The following is a 21,414-nucleotide window of genomic DNA, read 5'->3' on the forward strand; positions in this document are numbered from 1 at the left end:
GTAAACATTTTTCAGGAGTTGTGAATCACAGTAATGGTAATATGGCCGTGATTGCTTAAGTTCGATGGGCCCAGTACAAGGCCCATTAGTAAACTAAGCCCAAACACACGTGTCACTCACACGCGATAGAAAAAGGAAAAGAAAATTAATTTCCAAGATCTACTGCTCGGTTGCTAGTTTCATTTCTGCGAGTGTGACTGATCGATCTAAAGTTATGTCTTCTCTCTCAAATCCAATCGTTGATTATTAGCATTATTCTGTCTTCACAGAAACTCCTTGTTGCACCGCTGAGTTGACAGCGAGCTAGCTTTTAGTTTAGCTATGGCATTCATGGCGGTCTTGGAATCCGACCTTCGCGCTTTATCTGCCGAAGCGCGACGGCGTTACCCCGCCGTTAAAGACGGAGCAGAGCATGCCATTTTAAAGGTTAGAGTTCGAATTCTCACTCATCCGTATGTTATTAAGTGTACAATGAGCTAATTTCTGATTTTTGTTGCTTATTGTTTTCCTTTTGTTTGTTTGATTAAAAAAAAAGCGGTAATATTAGTATATGTTTGTGGATATTCGTATGATTGAATTTGTTGAATTTGAAAGGAACTAGTGATAAGAACTAACTAAGCTGACCTTAAAATAGTGATTATAGTATCTATCTGAAACTATGGAAGTTAACATGTTTACGTCCAGAAATGGAAAGTAGAAGAGTGAAAAACTTGGAGTATCGTTGTTAGTCTGTTCTTCTAAAATCGACTCTGGTTTATTTAAATAGGTCTGTAAGACTGCTGCGTGGGGTGTTTTTTCTTCTCTTTTTCTTCTTTTCATTAGTGTGCATCAAAAGTTATACAATTTAGATTCTGATACATTTGCTATTTCCTTAAATTCTCCAAGGTCAAATGGAGCTTCAATTAAGTTTTACTTTCTGGAAGAATCCAAGTTGATACTATATTCAGTATCGCTATTGTTTTAGGCAGTCCAAAATTGCGGTGCATCATGATCTTTTTTAAAAGACAATGTCCATTATTGATGGCTGTTGATATGGCAGCTGAAATTGGGATTTTCTATTTCTGGGCTTGTTTTTGCAGCTTCGTTCACTATCAAGTCCTAATGAAATTGCACATAATGAGGATATTCTACTGAATCTTTTGATGGCTTGTGAGGTCAGAACTGTCAAACTGAGCGTAATTGGACTTTCATGTCTGCAAAAGCTAATTTCCCATGATGCAGTTGCTCCATCAGCTTTGAAGGAGATACTCTCCACATTAAAAGATGTAAGTTACTATTTTTACTTGGCATGTGAGATTATGCACTTGTACTCCGTATTGAATTTAGCAAATGGAAATGAAACTTGTGTTGCACTCAGTGCATTGACAAAAAATGATCCTGATAAACAAACACCGGCAGTTGTGCATTTCATTATGAGAATGATTAACTAGAAATTTCTCGTATTACCAATACTGATAATTAAAGACAAAAGTATTGTAGAAAAGGTGTCAAGACTTGTAATTTTGTTTTGAAATGCTCCACTTATTTCCAGTAAGTTTGGTAACATATAGCTTCTTCCATAGCTCGTCCTATACATCCCACTTACAACAATTTAATTAGTTGTTTTGGTTGGAAATAAAATAATGTGATGCATTGTTTTCTAAAATCAATACTTTTTATGAGTTGACCTTTCCTTCTCCCAGTTCCTACATGATGTGTGCTTTCAGATTTTTTTTTGGTACTCAGTTATCCGGCTTTATTACAGATCCATCACAGGACCTTTTAGTCCTATATGCAATCAGTTTTGATTTTCCCCTTATGCGCATCCCAATTCTTTCTACCATCAACAGTTATGTGTGGTCAAACATATTTTTCTTTTAAATATTATGTTTGCGATTTGCATGATCTCTTATCCCTTTCAAATATCCAGTGGGATAAAATTTTCATGTTACTACATGCTAACTACATATGGAGACAAATTTATACTGCAATTTCTCCTTAGTTTGAATAGTGCTGGGAAGCACTAATTATTATAAGTTAGATTGGACATTTTGGTGATTTAGTGGGATTCTTCTTTTTCATGAAAAATCGCACCCAATTATGGTTGCTTTGTTCGTTTTATGATGAGCAATTAGATACTTTAAAAGATTCTTATGCATCATTCTCTCTTCCATGCAGCATGCTGAAATGGCAGATGAGAGTGTTCAACTCAAGACCTTACAGACTATATTAATCATATTTCAGTCTCGGTTACATCCAGAGAGTGAGGTAATCATCAATTATTTGGTTTTGTCTTTCCTGTACGTGTAATGGAATGTGGTCTTGCTACAATGAGGTGTCTATCCAGATTGATGAATCAAAAAGAAATTTGGAAAAAGAAAGCATTATAACTGATTTATGTGAAAAATTTTCTAGTATTGTGATTCTGTGTACTTATGTTCAGTTATCGACTTTGTATTGAAGTCAGAATACATGAACATTTAGTCTTGTCCTGTGGATTATAGGAAGTATGCTGATAATATTTTAGGAAAAATGACCTTTCTTAGAAGTTGTATTTATTCCACATTGCTTGGTTAATGGGCTGTTGTTGTATATAAGTGGATTGGGCACCCTCTTCCTTTGAGCTAGCTTTTGGGAATGAGTTCTACCTAAGTCCATTTATTATGGTATCAGAGCCAGCCTTGTGTCTGGGATGATGGGGTTGGACCCAACCGTTTGCATGTCACGCTAAGCGTGACGGAGGGTGTTAGAAATTGTATTTATCCCACATCGCTGGGATACTGGGCAGTTACAGTGTATATAAGTAGATTAGGTACCCTCTTACTTTGAGCTAGCTTTTGGGAATGAGGTCTACCCAAGCCCATTTATCAACCTTAATATGTGATACTCTGAATATATGTGGAAAGTGGTTAATACAAGTTGCCATGTATTGAGTGCTAATTTGATATCTGTTGCATAATATGTTAAAATACTCACGGCATGCATAAGTAATTTGCCATCACATTTGGCTACTTTCTATCTTTGTCCAAAATGTTTGCCTTTCAGTTATATGCATGTTGGGTATGTGCAGAAAGATTTCTGGCAAATATTTCACCTATCATAACTCAAACACATATTCTCTGCTGTCGCGTGGTCCCTCTGTTTATTTGTTTTTTAAGGTTTTCCTTTCTTTGGTTGGAGTTCAGACATTGAGGATGGGGTCTTAAATGTGTCTGTGCCTGAACTATTCTATTTATCTCAGGAGAATATGGCTCAAGCCCTTTATATATGTCTTCGGCTTCTTGAAAATAACAGATCCTCCGACAGTGTGCGAAAGTAAGTTAAATTGTTAGAAGCCAGTATTAGATGAGGAGAGGTCTTATGCTTACTTTCTTATTTCTGTTACCACATTCAGTACTGCTGCAGCTACCTTCAGACAGGCAGTAGCATTAATTTTTGATCATGTAGTTCATGCTGAGTCTCTACCTGCAAGAAAGTTTGGCTCCGGAGGTCATATTTCTCGTTCCAGCTCAGTTACTGGTGATGTTAATCGCAGTATCAATCATTCAGAGTATGTTAACCATCATGGAAGTCATTTGTTGATAAAAAATGCTGAGTCTTGTCTGGTGGTATAATCTAGTTTGTACATTGTAAATGTAATATACATAACTGGTATGCATCCAGTATATGTGTGCTCACATCTTGCTGGATATGGTATAGCATGTTCTCAACCAATTAGTGTAATTTTGAATTTCCAGACATATTATGTTTGTGTATGTACCCATATATTAGAATGGGTTGCAGGGAGTCGTGGGTTCTACATTCTACAGACAATCCTTTTGGTGTGCAATTACTTTTAAATATGCAATTTTTCTATCATATCCATGCATCTAATCCAAGAATGAACAGGCTGTTGGCGCATGAACCTGCTTCTGGAGAGCAACTACTGATGAGGGAGATCCTAACAGATGCTGGAAAGCTTGGGCTTCATTTGAGGACCTGACAGCTCTTGCTGCAGGTGGATCTGTATGTGCTATTTGAAACTACTAAATGGTCTCCCTAACCTGCTTAGAAAAATGGTGTTTAATAATTTATAGGTTCTTAAAGATTAGCTCAGAGTGTCAAATTGTGCCATTTCTTATTCATTTTTAACAAAGTTTTTTCTTTTATCTTACAGGCAATTTGGTTACGTGTCAATTCTCTTCAACGGATATTTGCACTTGATATACTTGAGTAAGAAATATACCTTTTCCATTTCTATGTCCTTGTCAAAATGCCCCAACAATTAGCTAACTGCAAACATTGCCTCGTCTGCAATATACTCACATATCAGTTATTGATAAAGCACGTGCACTTATCGAAAACTTGTTCTAGTTCAGCGGCTCTTATCACTCTTTTGAATGTATAGAATGTGTTCCTCAAATGTAAATGGGTTTACTTTCTTCTAGATATCACTTTATTCTATAAATGAATAATTAAGTATGGTTATAGGAGGGCCTGTGTAGGACTTTATTAATTTAGTTACACTCATACGCACATGGTAATAGCATTTGACTAATTGAATCTTAGTCAATGTGACCACTCCTATCTCCAGAAGCATAGTTTTTTGCTTATACAAATGTGATACTAGGAAAACAATTTTTTCTAAAGATTATTCCATTCAATCAAACCTATATATGGAAAATTACATGGTTGTGCTAACTTTGCCATCCTGCAGGTTCATTCTGTCCAATTATGTTGCTATTTTCAAGACCTTGGGTGCTTATGAACAGGTAATAGCACGAATATTTTCACCATGAACATTCATCTCTGTTCTTTTTTTAGCATGCTATCAGAATATTTTAGTTATAAATTTTACATCGAAACTTGGCAGGTCATGCGTCATCAGATATGTTCACTTTTGATGACTTCACTCGCACCAATGCTGAGGTAGCTTCTCTTTAAAAAGATTGGATAGATCTTTATCTGTCTAGGAATGTTATGCCATCTAGTGGAGGTGTTCTCTGTATACATCTTTTACCATTGAGTTCTCATCCTCCAGGTTGAAGGAGAAGCTGGCGAACCTTCCTTTTGTCGGCTGGTCTTGCGATCAGTTGCTCATATAATCAGGCTTTACAGTTCATCCCTTATTACTGAGTGTGAGGTATGTTCAACTACGATAATGATCTTACTTTGAAGTGATATGTCTATAACGCAGTTGAAAGGATGTGATACTTTGTGTTTTGCTATTCTTCTTTCTTCTCATTCTTTTTTCCCTTTTCTTTTCCTTATTAACATGTTGCATTATGATAGATTGCTTCTGTGTTCTAGTCTTGAGTAGCTATAATTCGGTAGCTTTGCCAAAATTCTGATGTAAATAAACAAAATTCTGTCAGAGGTGTCCCTAGAAGGGTTTGATCTCTAGTTAACTCACTTCTGTCCAGTTTTACCTAATTTGTGGACTAGCTATACTCTTTTTGTCATTTTAACAAGATCTATCATGCCCTTCCTATTTCATGGACAACTTCTCTTTAATATTTCATACTTACTGTTATGGGTCCTTCTTTGCGATCTGGTTCTGGGGTAATTAACAGTGTAATAATAGGAAAACCCTAAAAATCAACCTGCTGTTTGTGTTATGTCTTCCCACCTTTATGACCTATGGCTACTTGCTGAAGTAAGGGCTCTATCTAAGAGATCCTTCGATCTCAAGTTCTTAAGGAATTGAGGCTTTTTCCTTTTTTTTTTTCCTCAGATGCAGCTTGATTTTCATTTCATATTCTCCTGCTTTTAAATACAGAAAGCAAAATAACTGCCACTTAATAATTTCCCCACATCCAGTAATTCTACATTTATAGGAGCACAAGCAAATACTAGGATAAAGTAAACTAAACACAGCTGAAATACAGAACAACAACTGAATTACTGTTGCTATTATGCTTGTTCTAAAATCCTAAAACTTACACATGGCTATGGTCAAGATTGAGTTGAAGGTCTTGCATAAATCATATCTCATAAACTCTTTTCTGTGTATGTGTGTGTCACGCACTATTTGCATGAAGTTTGACCACAATGCTAGTAAATATCTCGTATCCAATGAGTATTCCACCCGTTGATGCAGGTTTTCCTGAGTATGCTTGTGAAGGTTACTTTTCTTGATTTACCATTATGGCATCGTATACTGTGCTTGAGATCCTGAGGGTAATCTCTACAACAACAGCCGTGAATTCCTACTTTTTCCCTAGCACTTATGAGCTTTATTGATTCAGATTGCAATTTGACAGGGTTTCTGTGTGGAGGCGCGGACTTTACGAATTCTTTTCCAGAACTTTGATATGTAAGCTCACCGGTTTCTCTTCTCTGGATCTTTTACTTTGTGCTCCACGTTGCATATATTTTGTTATTAAATCTCTCTCAATCACCGTGTTGCTTTCATAAATGGTGGTGCTAATAAGAATAACAATTTAATATGGATGAAAGTGAAACTAGATGTATTTATAATCCAAGACCAAGCTCCTCGACGGGCAAGATATGATAAAGTGATTTCATAAAGCTAGGGCTATTGTTGAAGAATCACTTGTTTAAATCACTAGTATAGCAAAATAGGTAATTTCCTTTCTCTGGTGGGAGAGTTTTGCACTTTTAAGCACACACAAACATTGCGCTTGATGAGATCGCTGCAGAAGTGGGCATACAAGGAATATAAGCAGATCAGTTAGCATGGGAAAAGCTTGGATGCTGTTGAAGAATTTCTTACTTGAATCATCTGATCTAATAAATTACTTATTTTATGCAAGTACATTTTTCAGAAGGGAGGGGTGTGTCTACACATTTGTAAATAGCAGATGAAAAGATATGAAAAGGACTACTTCTGGAAATTTGTGATTCCACAAGTCATTTCTACCCTAGATGGTCTCGACAAAGCTTGAAACTTGGTATAGCTAGAATATAGTGTTCTTAGACGTTGAATGAAATCTTACTTGCAGAAAAAATAGGTTTTTTAGCAACGTTTTTTCTCTCTGTTTCATTTTGTTACGATGGATAACCATTGCATTTGCATCCATTATGTAGGCATCCTAATAATACAAATGTTGTGGAGGGTATGGTTAAAGCTCTTGCTCGAGTTGTTTCAAGTGTACAGGTGAATTATTAAATCATTTCTACTTATATAGTCTACCTTCTTTAATTTCCTTTAACCATATTACTAATTTCTAGTTTAAGGAATAGCTTATAAGTAGCGAGGAAGAAAGATTTGACTTTCTGTATCATGCTCAACTATTCTATTTTGGAAGAGATCGATGTAATTTGTGGAGGGTATTTCTTCTACTGTCTTAATGGTGGGTTTTTAGCCATGTTTAATGATCTTCATGGGTGGTAATCCTAAGTATGAATTACACAGCTTTGGAATGTGGAAAACTCATGCATTGGGAAAATTTGTGTAGCTGCTGCTGCAAAGTTCAGCGTTGTAGCTTCTGCTGTCAACATTTGCCATCCTTGTTTTCCAAGTTTCCAAACAGAAAGGGAGGCAGTAGGGTTCTTGGGTTCAGACGTCTAATTTGAACGTTGTTATTTGACTGTTGTAGGTAAAATAGAAACCAGTTGCTGTTAAGAATGTTTCATTAGCTTAAGTATGTGAAGTTTTCGCTTGTATCTGTTAACTGATAAGTTACTGGCTTGAGGCTAAGGCTACTTGAACCAAGTTAAAAGATCGACGGGCAACTTTTGGTTGTGGCTGTTTTCATTTTAGTTATGAATTCCTCTATCTCTAATATTAGATTCAATTTTTTGCATGCTCATACACATTCTGCTTTAAGAAAAAATATCTGGATCATTAATTGAGTAGTTGAGTTTCTGTGTTTTTGACATGTTAGGTTCAAGAAACAAGTGAGGAGAGCCTGACAGCTGTTGCAGGGATGTTTAGCAGCAAGGCCAAAGGTAATTGTTCTCATAATTGGCAAAAGCGACACCAACTGTATTAGTCTATCTTGTTGCTATTTTACATTCAGAAAGCTGTCTGTCTTATTCCAATTCGTGACATTCATATTTGGGATAAAGTCACTTAAAAACTTCTTAGATAAAAACTAACTTAAGTATATTTCATTTGATAATCTATAATGCAGAATTACATCATTGTATGATCTTAAAATGGTTTTAATTTTCTTTTCAAGTTTGATTTAGATGGATGATGATGGGAATTGGTCAATCTAAGAGAAAGTTTGTGAATTTTTAAATGGAAGGATACTCAAATGTTTGAAATCATGTCTCACTGGAAAAATGCGCCTTTAATTATATCAGGCGTAAAATAATTCAATATGTGGGTTTTCTATTTAGATAGCTGGTGGACAATACTGTTTTTTATTACGAGGCTTAGTTAAGAAATCTCTTTAGTTGTTGAGTTGTTTTAATGTTAAATTATTTGGTCATGACAACCATTTGGATAGATCTGTTGTGGGATTCAGAAGACTCCAACATATTCCATCACATGTGGACCCGATGTGTATTTCTCTTTTCCCCATGCTCAAGGTTGTAAAAGAGTTAGAAACTTAAGTGACTGGGCGGATTATAAAGTGCATCACAGATTTTACGCTGCAGGGATAGAATGGAGTCTGGATAATGATGCATCCAATGCTGCTGTCCTGGTTGCCAGTGAAGCTCATGCAATTACATTGGCGGTTGAAGGGCTGTTGGGCGTTGTCTTTACTGTAGCTACTTTGACAGATGAAGCAGTGGATGGGGAGGTAGTTTTCTTTTTCATCTTAGTTTCTTGGTTGTCTGCCCAACACACCAAAAGAAAAGAAAAAAAAACAACAAAAAGGAGAAGAGGTCTTAACATTCTCTTGGTACTACCAGCTTGAATCTCCCAGATGTGAGTATGAACCTGTGGCAAAATTCACTGGGAAAACTGCTGTTCTTTGCATTGCAATGATTGATTCATTGTGGTTGACCATCCTTGATGCCTTGTCCCTTATTTTGTCGAGGTTTGTTGAAATTTTCTTTGAGAAGATGTAATTAAAGAACTAAACCAAATTTAGGCTTATCTGACGTGTAGCTAATGTGGAAGGTCACAAGGAGAGGCTATTGTGTTGGAAATATTGAAGGGATATCAAGCATTCACTCAGGTATATGGTCTAAATAATTGCATTTGCTGTTTTGCATTCACTTCTTTTGGCCCACAAAAGTCGATCATTCAAATTGTTATTCTGGTTTAGCTGTTGCTGATGTAAATATAATGCTCCTCATTTATGCTGCAATTATCTGATTGTTCTGTGACTTATTTTTCAGGCATGTGGGGTTCTTAATGCTGTAGAACCTTTGAACTCCTTTCTAGCATCGCTTTGCAAATTTACTATTAATTTCCCAAATGAAGCAGAGAAAAAGAGGTAATTTTTTTTTTTAATTTCAGTTAGCAGTGTCATGTGGATTGTTTCAGAATTAAAACAAATTGGTAAATAAGATCTTTGTAAAATATTTGTTGTACACCAAGTATAGAAGAAATGGGATGTGGCTGGTCAGTAGGTCTAGAAAGTTTGTTGATCACATTGGAAAAGGTTTGGCAATTCTCAAGTGGTTACGTAAAAGATCTAAATGGTTTTGCAGAGAGAGAGAGCGAGGAAGACAGAGAGGGATGTGCATGAGCATTTTCTTTTGGATTTAGAGTTTGCTGGTGGTCTTATTATTGGTTAGCAAACTGATGACAATTTCTAAAAAAGTGAATAAGGGGAAATTCTTTAATAAGAACAGAATAATTGCTGTTAATGGTTAGTGACTTAATGTTGATCTAAGGTGGTCATTTTGGAGACATCAACTATTGCCATTTATTTGTAGTTTCAATGATGCCAGTCCTCATCTAAGACGCATGTGGTGATATGGTTGCTGGCTATGATTAGTAATAGCTGAAATAATCTTGATTTACTCTGTCTTAAGTCATGTGCATTGCAAGACAACTGTCGCATAAGTTTTCTTATTTAACTTCAAGTTTTTAAACTTGTTAGGGCTAGATCCTTTACTGTAAGATAACAGTTCTCTGTTTTCATGACTTCAGTCCCATTTGATGCTAAGATTTTGGACTAAATTGAGACTTCTGCAGTGCAGTACAGTCTCCTGGGTCAAAGCGTCCTGAATTACTTGTTGAACAGAGGGATAATGTTGTTCTTACTCCCAAGAATGTGCAGGTATTTTATTAGGCTTGGTTATGTGATATTCCTTCATTCTCTGTTTCTTGTAAGTTTTTTTTCTTTCTCTGTAAAAATCCATCATTTCTAATATTCAATTGTTTAGTTACATGTACATTTTATTGCAATTTCTCTGGCAACTCAGGCTCTAAGGACTCTCTTCAACATTGCTCATCGGTTGCACAATGTTTTGGGGCCATCATGGGTTTTAGTATGTTTGATTTGCTGCTTTTCTTTTAATATTCTTTTTATGAAGAATATGAAGTGTGCAACTTGTGCTTGTAATTTATGAATCAATACAGGTTTTGGAAACTTTAGCAGCTCTTGATCGAGCAATTCATTCCCCACATGCCACCACACAGGTAATCTTAGAAAATCTCTTCTGGTTAAGATTTGAATCACGACTGATTTGTGGCCATGGTGGATATAAATAAATAAATTACGTGTCTTGGAAAATACTCAGTAATGATAATTATACTCTTCCCGCAGAACATGTTCTGTTAGAAATTTGGTGTGAACTTTTTGTATCATCTGCACTATGTAAGCAGTTTGGATGTGATTCTCAATATGCTTTGATATAGTACACCCTAAGTTTAAATTTATCTTAATATACTTTACTCTGACTTGAAAGTTAAAGCACAAAAAAATACTGCCATCTCTTAATTATTTCTTTCAATATACCTGAGGAGCTTAACTAAGAAAAAAACAATATGTCAGTTACTATTGTAGATGGGCCTGCTATGTTCTTTTTACTTCTTATCACGCACTGGAAATGCTAAAATGTGCAGTTTTGCACATTATGAATTTTGAACTTGAATAAGTCTGCTGCTCAAAGTTGAATTTATGTTACCTTTCTATTCTGAATTCACTTTTTGTATGGTACTAGAGATGTTTCTCTTACAAGGAAAGGTATCTAAATTATTTTAAATGAACTTCTTATATTCTTTTTTTATCCCAGGAAGTCTCAACGGCTGTTCCAAAGCTTCTAAGAGAATCTTCTAGCCAATACAGTGACTTTAGTATTCTGTCTTCTTTGAATTCCCAGGCAAGTAGCGTTCCTTCTGTGCCATTTGGTAGAAGAGTTCTGACCAATTTTAATTCTTTTTCCTAGTAAATGGTTCTCCAGTTTTATTTCTTGTCTCTGTTAGACACAATTTTAAGATATTTAACTATGTGTTCTGACCAGTTTTTTCTTGGTTCATAAAGCTTTTCGAGAGTTCAGCACTGATGCACATATCTGCAGTTAAATCACTTCTTTCTGCATTAAGTCAGTTGTCACACCAATGCATGTGTGAGGCATCGGGCAGTTTTGGGCTGGCAATGAATCAAAGATTGGAAGCATCAGTTTTTCAGTGGAGAGGATGATATCCATCCTTGTCAACAATCTTCACAGTATGTGATATTATCTTACAGTAGTCCGAACAATGAAATTTTATCCTCTTTTTTGTGCATATCATATGTGATTGTATTTATATGGCTTAATCTGGAGTCAGGAGTGCTATGCATTTACTACTTATCATTAATATCTTCTCTTTTATACTCTACATGTTTCTTATCTACTTCTAAGAGTATTTGAAGCAAGTTTCCCCATCTCCCTCTTTTATAGTAAATATTGGTATTGACTATTTTTTGAAGCTGCTCATAGTTGTACTGAAGGCTCTTACATTTACTAATTTTAACATACCAGAAGATAAACTGAATGTTCTATTTTCAATTCACTCATCTTCTAGACTGTATTCTACTTCTATCATTTTAAATTAACTAATAGAAATTCATAGATCTGCATATGGCATCCTTTCTTAAAAGTCATAGAAAGTTAGGGCTATTGCTTCATGTTATATTTCACCATCATTTTTTGGGTTTCATTCTCCTACTTTATTGTAGGAGTGGAGCCACTGTGGGATCATATTGTGGGTCATTTCCTAGAGGTAACTCATATTTATCTTCTTCCTCTTCTTCTTCTTTTTCCCCCTTTGATATCAATTGATGCTAGAACCTCTTTGATGTTGGATGGCCATCTTGCAGCTCACTAATAATTCTAATCAGCATCTGCGAAATATGGCACTTGATGCATTAGATCAATCAATATGTGCTGTTTTAGGTTCTGAACAGTTCCAGGGTTACATTTCATCCAGACCACATGGGACATCTCATGATGTTAGTAACTTTCAAACTTTTCAATGGTTGGCTAAGTCAATAGTCTACTCATGTTAGGGTTTTATGTTGCTTATTATTTTTTTCGCTGTCTAGGTGGAAACTAGGCATGCAGAAATGAGATTTCTTGAATGTTCTGTCATATCTCCACTTAGAGCTCTGTATTTTTCCACTCAAAGCTCTGATATTCGTGCTGGCTCCTTGAAAATTCTTCTTCATGTCCTAGAGGTAACATGGCACTACTGAAGATGAACTACAGCTCAATTTATTACATCGTCTTTTGTTATCAGCTTATGTTACGGCTTCTGATAGCCTTTTTGTTTATTGATATTTTTTTCCTCTTTCAGAGGCATGGAGAGAAATTATATTACAGCTGGCCAAATATTCTTGAAATGTTAAGGTTTAGCATTTGTGTAATATTCTGCTTCCAATAACCCATTTTATGCCAATTCTGTCTCCTTGGTTGATTCTTTTATTTTTCTGCTTCTTCAGGTCTGTTGCAGATGCAGCAGAGAAAGATCTTGTCACCTTGGGATTCCAGGTTAATTAGATTATGGCTGAGACTTCATTTTTGACAATTCATTATTATAATCTTCCCTTGACAGCTTGGCTATTGGCATACATAGGGAATGCACAGGACCTTGACAAATGCTTCCTGTGCCTTTAATATGTGCATTTCTCTTTGTAATATACATATATGTCTTTGTAGTAATTTTAGTGATTGAACCTGAATGCACTAATGTGCTCTACACTTGCGTCACATGATGAAAGAACCAAGAAAAACTGCATGCTTTTTCAGTTTTGGCCAATCCTCTCAATTTTACCTGCATCCTTTGACTTTTGTAACATTCATACAACTCAACTAAGCTTTATTCCCATTAATCAGGATCAGTTATATGGATCCACTTTTCCACTATAAATTATTTTGGCCTACATCTTTGGGAAGATGTAGAATCACTACTCACTAGCCCAAGAAAATAGCCCAAGCAAAATAAAAGGAAAAGAAAAATAAAATGAAATCAGTATGACAAAGGGAAAACGGAGAGTATGAAGATGTGGCTTATTGGATTCATTTCAGCAAAAAGTGATTGATTGGAGAAGAAAATCTGGAATCCCTTGATATTTTTCTTTTTCTTAGCACCTGTTTTGTTTACTCTAGGATTTTTATGATGTTTTGGCCTTTTTTGACTACAATAAATATTTGTAAAATACTTTGTTTACATTAATGGCTAAGACATTTCTATCAACATGTATTGGTGAATTCTATTTTCTTGCAGAGCCTACGAGTCATTATGAATGACGGTCTTTCTTCCATACCTACAGAATGTCTCCATGTGTAAGATTCAAAATTTAGCAGTTCGTGATTTTTTTGTTTTGGTTGTATTAAAATGTATTTTCATATTCTAGAGAAAAAAAATGGATCCTGAAAATATTTTATAGAAATTGCATGTTATTTTTTGGGAAAAGATAAAAGAACTTGCATTATAGTTTGCATATTTTAACATTAACTACATGTTTTTTTTTTTTTTTGTGTCAAACTAGTGTATGTGCTTATGTCTGTTAGCAAAGACAGTATTTCAATATAATGCCATGAGATTCTGTTAATGTGGCTTCACTTATCTGATGTGGCACATATGCTGTATTTTGAAAAAATTCTGCTTGTAATTTGCTTATTATCAATTTTAAGTTTGTGTTTTTTAATCATGATAAATCAATTTACGTGCTTTTGTTTGTTTGTAAAAGACAGTATTTCACTATAATCAATAATCCTCTTCCACAAGCGCCACATCAGATGATAACTTAAGCTACATCAGCAGAAACTCAGTGTTACAGTGAAATGCTGTCTTTTGCTAATGGGCAAAAGCACGTACACTGATTCGTCACAAAAAGGAAAACACATTCTTAAAGTGGAACATATGCTAAACCACATACATGTTTTTTTGAACTTTATGGTTTGGAAAGTTCTTCTTGTGTTATTCTTCCTTTGATACTCGGTCACAAATTGGTTCACATTGTGACTGTTCTTCTCTTTGCCAATGGAATAAAATAATAGGAGCAACTCTTGAAAAAGACACGTTCTGCAATATCACCGTGTTGGTAAAAATCTGGCCTTAATTATTAGATGATTTAGGAAACATCATGGAAGATAACTTAAATTGTTCAACATTTCTTTGTTAAAATTTTGGCTACTGTCATAATTTCTTATGGTTCAATGGTTAATAGATGAATTGTGGGGATCAGGCTTCAACTGTTATTTAATGGCCGAGTTTCTGTTGGCCCTCGTGCAAATTTAAGATTGCTAGTTACTTCCCATTAAGACAATGGCATTAAACTTGCCACTTTCTAGCACCTGTTAAATTTATATGAGTGACATTGTTGACATTGCAGATGTGTGGATGTCACTGGAGCCTACAGTGCTCAGAAGACCGAGTTAAATATCAGTTTGACAGCAATAGGCCTCTTATGGACCACAACTGATTTTATTGCCAAGGGGATCCTGCATGGACCTCCAGAAGAAAAGGAAACAAGTTAAGTTGCCTTTGGAACCTACTAAATCTTGGGGTCCTGTTAATTTATCAGCTGTCCTTGAAGCAGAATTTTATGGATATTATCTTTTTGTGCTACATAAATACAGGTGGTCTTGATGCACCTCCCAATGTGAAGCAAATGGTTGGTGAATCAAAGGAAGAGCAGACTTTAGAACTGCCTGATAAAGTAAACGACCAAGGTCCCTCATTAAATATTGTTGATTGTGACAAGTTGCTTTTTTCTGTCTTCTCCTTACTTCAAAGGCTTGGAGCCGATGAGAGGCCAGAGGTATGCTGACACATTTTCAATATGGACTTCCCTTGCAAAATTTTCATGCAGCCTACTACATACACTTGCTAAACGTTGTTGTAATTTACCTTATAATCAAGATTTAGCTAGATATTCAGTTATGGGACTTGAAACTTTTATTTTTTGGTCAAACAAACCAAAAGGGAATGTCATTAACTCAAAAACATTGCAGTGAAACAGAGCATGGAAAAGAACATAACCCGAACTAACAACTATATGGTCTTAAGATTGTTAACTTCCTGCCCATCAATACAATGAGCAAAGCGAAGAATAACCAGATTCTTGATTTGATAAAAAATCTCATTAGCAGAACCGACTTTTCCTTGAAAAAACTGCCAGATACCGGGCTCTCCAAATACAATAAACAGAAGCACAGACAGCCACCCCTCTAATTTTGCTTTGAAGATTCTTACCAGATGCCTTCTTGCAAAACCATGAGACGTCTCTTTTACGTGAGTAAGGTCTTCTCTTTATATTGCAGGCTGATGGAACTTTTTCCCAGACTAAATTGGACAGAGGACATTCAAGAAAAAGATGCTGCACCTCTTTAACATGTTAATTACATAGGCAACATCTGTTATGATTGCAGATATTCCAAGCTATCATTACAAGATATTATTTAAATGTTAAAATTTGTGAATATTACATTTTTAATTTATTGTACATGCCCCTCTAGTTGAGATGGTTCTGCATAGTTGCAGGATTAATAGAAATGTTCTTTTACATTAGGCTCATATTTTAAGAATGTACCTTACTGTATTTTGTCTCCTTACGTGAGAAAATGTCTTATAAGCGGGAGTAACTTCTCTGTGTTTGCCTGCATGTGCAGAAAATATCTATGTTTGTAATCTTTCATGGATTTATTTAGGCTGTCCTTTTAGAAATGAAGCCTTGTGGGTGGAGTCGTACCTCTACATGTGCATGTGCATGTGCATGTGCATAGGCATCCATTTACTTATCCTGTTGCACGCAAGATCTAGAGGATACCAAGTAATGTAGCCATATGCATGGAACTAAAATGTTCTCAGTTTCAGCCATTTGTATTTAATTCCTTTCTTTTATGGAGCTTTATACAGGAGGTTATAAAGAATTAATTATTTACTGTTATAGCTATTGGATTTGAAGTTTCTCGCTACAGTGACTGAACTTAATTTATATTTCAGGTTAGAAATGCTGCTGTTAGGACACTCTTTCAAACTCTTGGAAGTCATGGACAAAACTTTCAAAAAGCATGTGGGAGGACTGTCTTTGGAAATATGTATTTCCTGCTCTGGATCGAGCTTCTCACATGGTATGATGGTAACCAGAAGTGGTAAATTGTTTAGGAGGAATAAAGAGTGTTAGTAAAAGTTCTATTAATAGCTTTTTGTTGCCTGTTTTGATGGGAGTTGTATCTTTCTATAGGCTGCAACGTCATCAAAAGATGAATCACAGGGGAAAGAACTAGGAACTCGAGGAGGAAAAGCAGTTCACATGCTGATTCATCATAGGTATAACTGTATAACATTCTTTAATTGTGCACCATCTGAGTTTAGATTTTTTCTTTTGCCATTTGATTGAGAACATTAATCTAATTAATCTTCTATCATGAACTTGCAGTCGTAACACAGTTCAGAAACAGTGGGATGAAACGCTTGTGCTGGTCCTTGGTGGGGTAGCACGTCTGTTACGTTCTTTCTTTCCTTTTCTCAGTAGCTTAAGCAATTTCTGGTCAGGTACTTCTGTATTGTCTATTCATGTGTTTTGATATTGTCAAATTTGGCTATATATTAGGAAATCCATAAGAATTTTACATGATGTTCTATTTTTGCGCAGGATGGGAATCATTGCTTCTTTTGGTAAATAATAGTATTCTAAATGGTAGTAAAGAAGTTACTATTGCTGCAATAAACTGTCTGCAGACAACGGTTCTTTCCCACTGTCACAAGGTAGTAATCAAATAGTTACAAATACAGCTGTTGCTTCCTGTTCAAGTAAAATAGTTAGGGTCACATGAAATCTTCTTAAACTGCATGTTACTGTAACTCTGTAAAATAGTAGTGATTGATTGCTAAAAGTTTCAGCCCATGTAAGAGAGTAGCATCAACTGTACGTATTGTTCTTCAACTGAAATGATTTCATGCTTCAGGGTAATTTGCCAATGCCGTACCTTAACTCCGTACTTGATGTATACGAGCATGTTCTTCATACATCACCAAACTACAGTAATAATGCAATTAGCAAGGTGAAGCAGGAGATTTTACATGGTCTTGGTAATGCCTTACTTCAACCTGATTAACTTTTACCTGATCCTGGATCACATTGAGCATAGATAATGCATAAGCATATTTGTTTCGTGATAGTAATCCATATCCTCCCCTGTAAACTAATGTAATGTCTGACAGTAACATCACCATTTCTGCTTTGTTGAATATGATATCAATTATTGCTGTCACTATTACAGCAGTTGTGCCCTGAGTTTGGAACTGTGCTTTTGGGTTGCTTTTTTTTTTTTATCTCTTCGAATTCTTGGTAGGTGAGCTGTACGTGCAGGCACAAAAGATGTTTGATGATAAGATGTTCTCTCAATTGATTGCAATAATAGATTTGGTAGTTAAGCAAGCCATTTCCACTATTGATCACTTTGAAAGTGAATTTGTAAGTATTTTTTTTTTTTTTATCTCTAACATACTCATGATATACTTCTCTCCGAATGGAACCGTGTTTGATGAAATTGGTGTTGCTTTCTTCCCAGGGACATGTTCCACCTGTGCTGCGAACTGTACTGGAAATCTTACCACTATTACGTCCGACAGAGCGTATCTCTTCAATGTGGCTAGTACTTCATAGGGAGCTTTTGCAATATCTTCCAAGATCAGATTCTTTAAGAAATGAGGATGATGAGGTTAAGCAAGCCGGCATAAGTGGCAATATCCCAGGTATGGAAGTGGTTTGGTAGCTATCCACCAGAATTTGTATCAAACTAAAATGATTAAGATTCACGTATTATAGGCAATAATATGAAGAGAAGGGATGGAGTACCCAATGGTACAGGTTCCATGATCTCAAAAGAAGCTGAAGCTCCACGTCAGCATTCTGGATCAACCACAACTGCAGTGGGTGGAATCCCAAGTTATGTGTTTGCAGAAAAGATTGTTTCAGTGCTGATAGATCTTTTCCTACAGGCTCCAGTAGCTGAAAAGTATATCATATATCCTGAAATTATTCAGAGCCTTGGAAGGTAGTGGTTATTCTCTAATCTCTATATTAGTTTTTGCTGCCTTTTGCTTTGTTGTCATGAGTACATGATTTATGATCTGTTATGAGAAGATGTGGATATAAACTATAGATGTGTTTGTTTATTTTTTTGTGATTCTGCATTAAACTGGGCATCATGACCATTGTGCGGAAATTTTATAGATTCTGTGTATTGTAGATGAAGTCGCAAGAAATTTTTTGTCATCTCATATACTAGTAAGTGATCATGTGAATGGTTTGTTTGGTTGGGTTAGTATACTTGAAATTACAGAGCCATGACAGATGGATCCCAGGAAAAATGCAGGGAACTGTCACCCTTGTGCTGTAATTGCTAGTCAGATGAAACTTTTTGCCCATTTAGATGACAAAATTGATCTTATTTGTAGGTGTATGACAACAAGAAGAGACAATCCAGATGGGTCACTTTGGCGATTGGCTGTTGAAGGCTTCAATCGTGTTCTTGTTGATGATTTTTGCAAACTTAATATGAACTATGGATCAGATTTGAGAATCAATAGACCTGCACGAATGCGTATCTGGAAAGAAGTAGCAGATGTTTACGAAATATTTCTTGTGGGTTGTTGCGGACGTGCCATCCCTTCCAACTCTCTCTCAGCCGATGCACTTAGAGCAGATGAGGCATTGGAGATGACCTTTCTACATATTCTGGGTGATGAGATTCTTAACTCACCAATTGATGCACCAATTGACGTAATTTTCTTATCTGTGCAGCTGTAAAATTAGCTATCTAACAAAAGGGCCTTATGACTAGGCACATATATCATGTGCTTCAGGAGGTCCTTAGAAAATGTCTGGTAGGTCTATCAATAGTAGTGGTAGGTGTCTTGTAAACTAATTTTGTGCACTAGCTACTTTTAGCAACTTTGTCATCCGGTTTGAGTCTTGAAGCTATTACATCTTATACCTAGATCAACCTTCACTGTGCTTCTGATGTTTTCATATGGTGATCCACACCATATGAATAGCAATAATCATCATTAGCAGAATCCTGAGTTGTTCTAGTTGGATTGTCCATTAATCATTTAAATTACCAACATTTTCCTTAAGGTTATTGCAAAATATTCTCAGGGTCTGACGCTCTGATGGAAGATTATTCCTTGCTTTTGCTTATTCTTTATTTTTGTTATCTGATAGATTCTGGAGCGACTAGTATCGACTATGGACCGTTGTGCATCACGCACATGCTCTTTGCCTGTTGAGACTGTCGAACTATTGCCGTTTCATTGTAGCAGGTTCTCCCTAGCTTGCTTGCAGAAGCTTTTTCTTTTGAGTAGGTAAGACTTTTAGATCCATTTTGTTGATCTAGGTACTATATGGAAAACAGATAGTGTCATATAATTTATTTTTACTCAAGTGTCATAATTTATTTTTACTTCTTTCTTGAGCATGCGCTTATGGAACTCAATGTCCAAGCTGTTGCTTTAGTTAGAAGTATTGATGGATAAGCTCATTCTTAATATGATACTGATGTTGCCATTTTAACTGAATGAAAATTGTGAGCATCAGTAGTCCTGTCAACTAGTACAATTCATTGTGCTGCATTAGTACCGTTTGTTGATTTTCAGAATGCATCCCATGCAATTCTTATTACCATGTTTACAAAATTATATTATCATAGAAAAGCTTTAGCTGCTGTACCTTTCTTTTCAAATATTGTTTGATTAACCAGTAGAGTGATTCCAGGTATGACAATGAAGCAAGTAATTGGAACTTGACAAGATCTGAAGTCAGCAAAGTCTCAATCATGGTTCTTATTACTAGATGTGAATGCATCTTCAACAGATTTCTGATGGACGAAAAGGACCTAGGTATTTAGCTTCAACTTACCAAACAATTGGTGAAAATGTTTATCCTAACTTCTTGGTTTTGCCTGTTTAACTTTCTAACTGTTCTAGCAGGTGAACGCCGGTTACCAGCTGCAAGGCTTGAAGAAATGTTTCATGTCCTTCAAGAACTGGCCCATCTAAGTATACATCCTGAAACATCATCTACTCTCCCTTTGCCTCTTCATTTGAGAAGTATTCTAGCAAATGAGGATCACAGCAAACATCCACATCTATTTGTTCTCTTTCCTTCCCTCTGTGATCTTGTAATAACGAGGTAAGAATAAGTTTTTGAAGCAAAATTCTGTCACTAGACTAAACATGGAGTATAAGTAACACTAATGGATGAGAGCTTAGTTAACTTCCAAAAACTTTCTTGTTGCATGTCGAGTGGAGTGATGTATTGAAATCTGGTTGAGACAACAAATTAAACTCTGGGGTTGTCGTACCTTTAAATTCAACAGAGTGGTGTAGGTTTTGAAAAAGAGGCAGTATAGAACGGTTTAGAAGCCAGAGACATGAGAATAGACTAGGAATGAATAATACATGTAGGGTAGAAGCAACAGTTCATAAACGTGAGACCATATTGTGAACTACTAGAATTGGTTAGCTCAACTAATGTAGGCCATGGCTATGAATTTCTTTAAGTTATAAGATTCATTTTTTGAATGAGTCATTTTCTTCAGAATTATAGCGTTATTTAACGTCACAATGATCAGTACCACCACTCTAGCTATATGAAGCATATTGCAATAAAATGAATATGCATACCTTAACACAGAGTATGCTTGCATGGATGCACAACCCCACACACCCAGCTAACTCATGCAATTTACAAAAAATGAGATTATATTATGCAATCCTTATTGGGCAGGGAAGCAAGAGTCAGAGAGCTGGTGCAAACGCTACTAAGACTCATCACCGGAGAATTGGCGCTTGAAAAGGTTGGGGTTTCCAGTTGATACATGGAAGGATGAATTTCAAAACGGGTAATTATGAAATTGAGTTATCGTGGAATATACTTGTTCATAGAATGGCGCAGGTGAGGAATTTTCTTTTTCTTATCCTCCATTATTTAGTGTTGTATTATGTAGGGTTTCGTGGTATTTAGAGGATTTATTTTTTGAGTGAACATTTCATGTATGAGGTTGATGGTCAGTTATAGTTTCTCTTGTAACCCCAGTGGTGTTGAAATAATGTACAATTTTGTTCTTCAGTAATATAAATGGTTT

General features: G+C 35.8%; 1 protein-coding gene across 1 annotated transcript; it reads left to right on the forward strand.

The window, feature by feature from the left end:
* Positions 1 to 162: 162 nt before the first annotated feature.
* On the forward strand, positions 163 to 21,225 carry LOC125368677 (protein MON2 homolog). Its single transcript, XM_048370149.1, is given in 49 exon segments — positions 163 to 426; positions 1,080 to 1,265; positions 2,158 to 2,247; positions 3,221 to 3,294; positions 3,374 to 3,529; positions 3,868 to 3,944; positions 3,947 to 3,984; positions 4,136 to 4,191; positions 4,676 to 4,730; positions 4,832 to 4,868; positions 4,871 to 4,887; positions 5,000 to 5,101; positions 6,059 to 6,116; positions 6,119 to 6,138; positions 6,222 to 6,274; positions 7,009 to 7,078; positions 7,809 to 7,872; positions 8,530 to 8,675; positions 8,788 to 8,915; positions 8,999 to 9,056; positions 9,220 to 9,317; positions 10,025 to 10,109; positions 10,255 to 10,320; positions 10,412 to 10,471; positions 11,068 to 11,154; positions 11,316 to 11,433; positions 11,436 to 11,501; positions 11,994 to 12,037; positions 12,135 to 12,266; positions 12,360 to 12,491; positions 12,611 to 12,663; positions 12,756 to 12,804; positions 13,541 to 13,599; positions 14,652 to 14,791; positions 14,899 to 15,080; positions 16,265 to 16,313; positions 16,316 to 16,392; positions 16,506 to 16,591; positions 16,701 to 16,816; positions 16,917 to 17,029; positions 17,230 to 17,353; positions 17,617 to 17,738; positions 17,836 to 18,019; positions 18,093 to 18,321; positions 18,725 to 19,049; positions 19,494 to 19,633; positions 20,043 to 20,167; positions 20,258 to 20,459; positions 21,057 to 21,225. Coding segments are annotated over 49 exon segments (4,941 nt in total). The 5' UTR covers positions 163 to 321; the 3' UTR covers positions 21,145 to 21,225.
* The last annotated feature ends 189 nt before the right edge of the window (positions 21,226 to 21,414 follow it).

This window comes from Ricinus communis, chromosome 10, assembly GCF_019578655.1.
Source record: "Ricinus communis isolate WT05 ecotype wild-type chromosome 10, ASM1957865v1, whole genome shotgun sequence".
Taxonomy (NCBI): domain Eukaryota; kingdom Viridiplantae; phylum Streptophyta; class Magnoliopsida; order Malpighiales; family Euphorbiaceae; genus Ricinus; species Ricinus communis.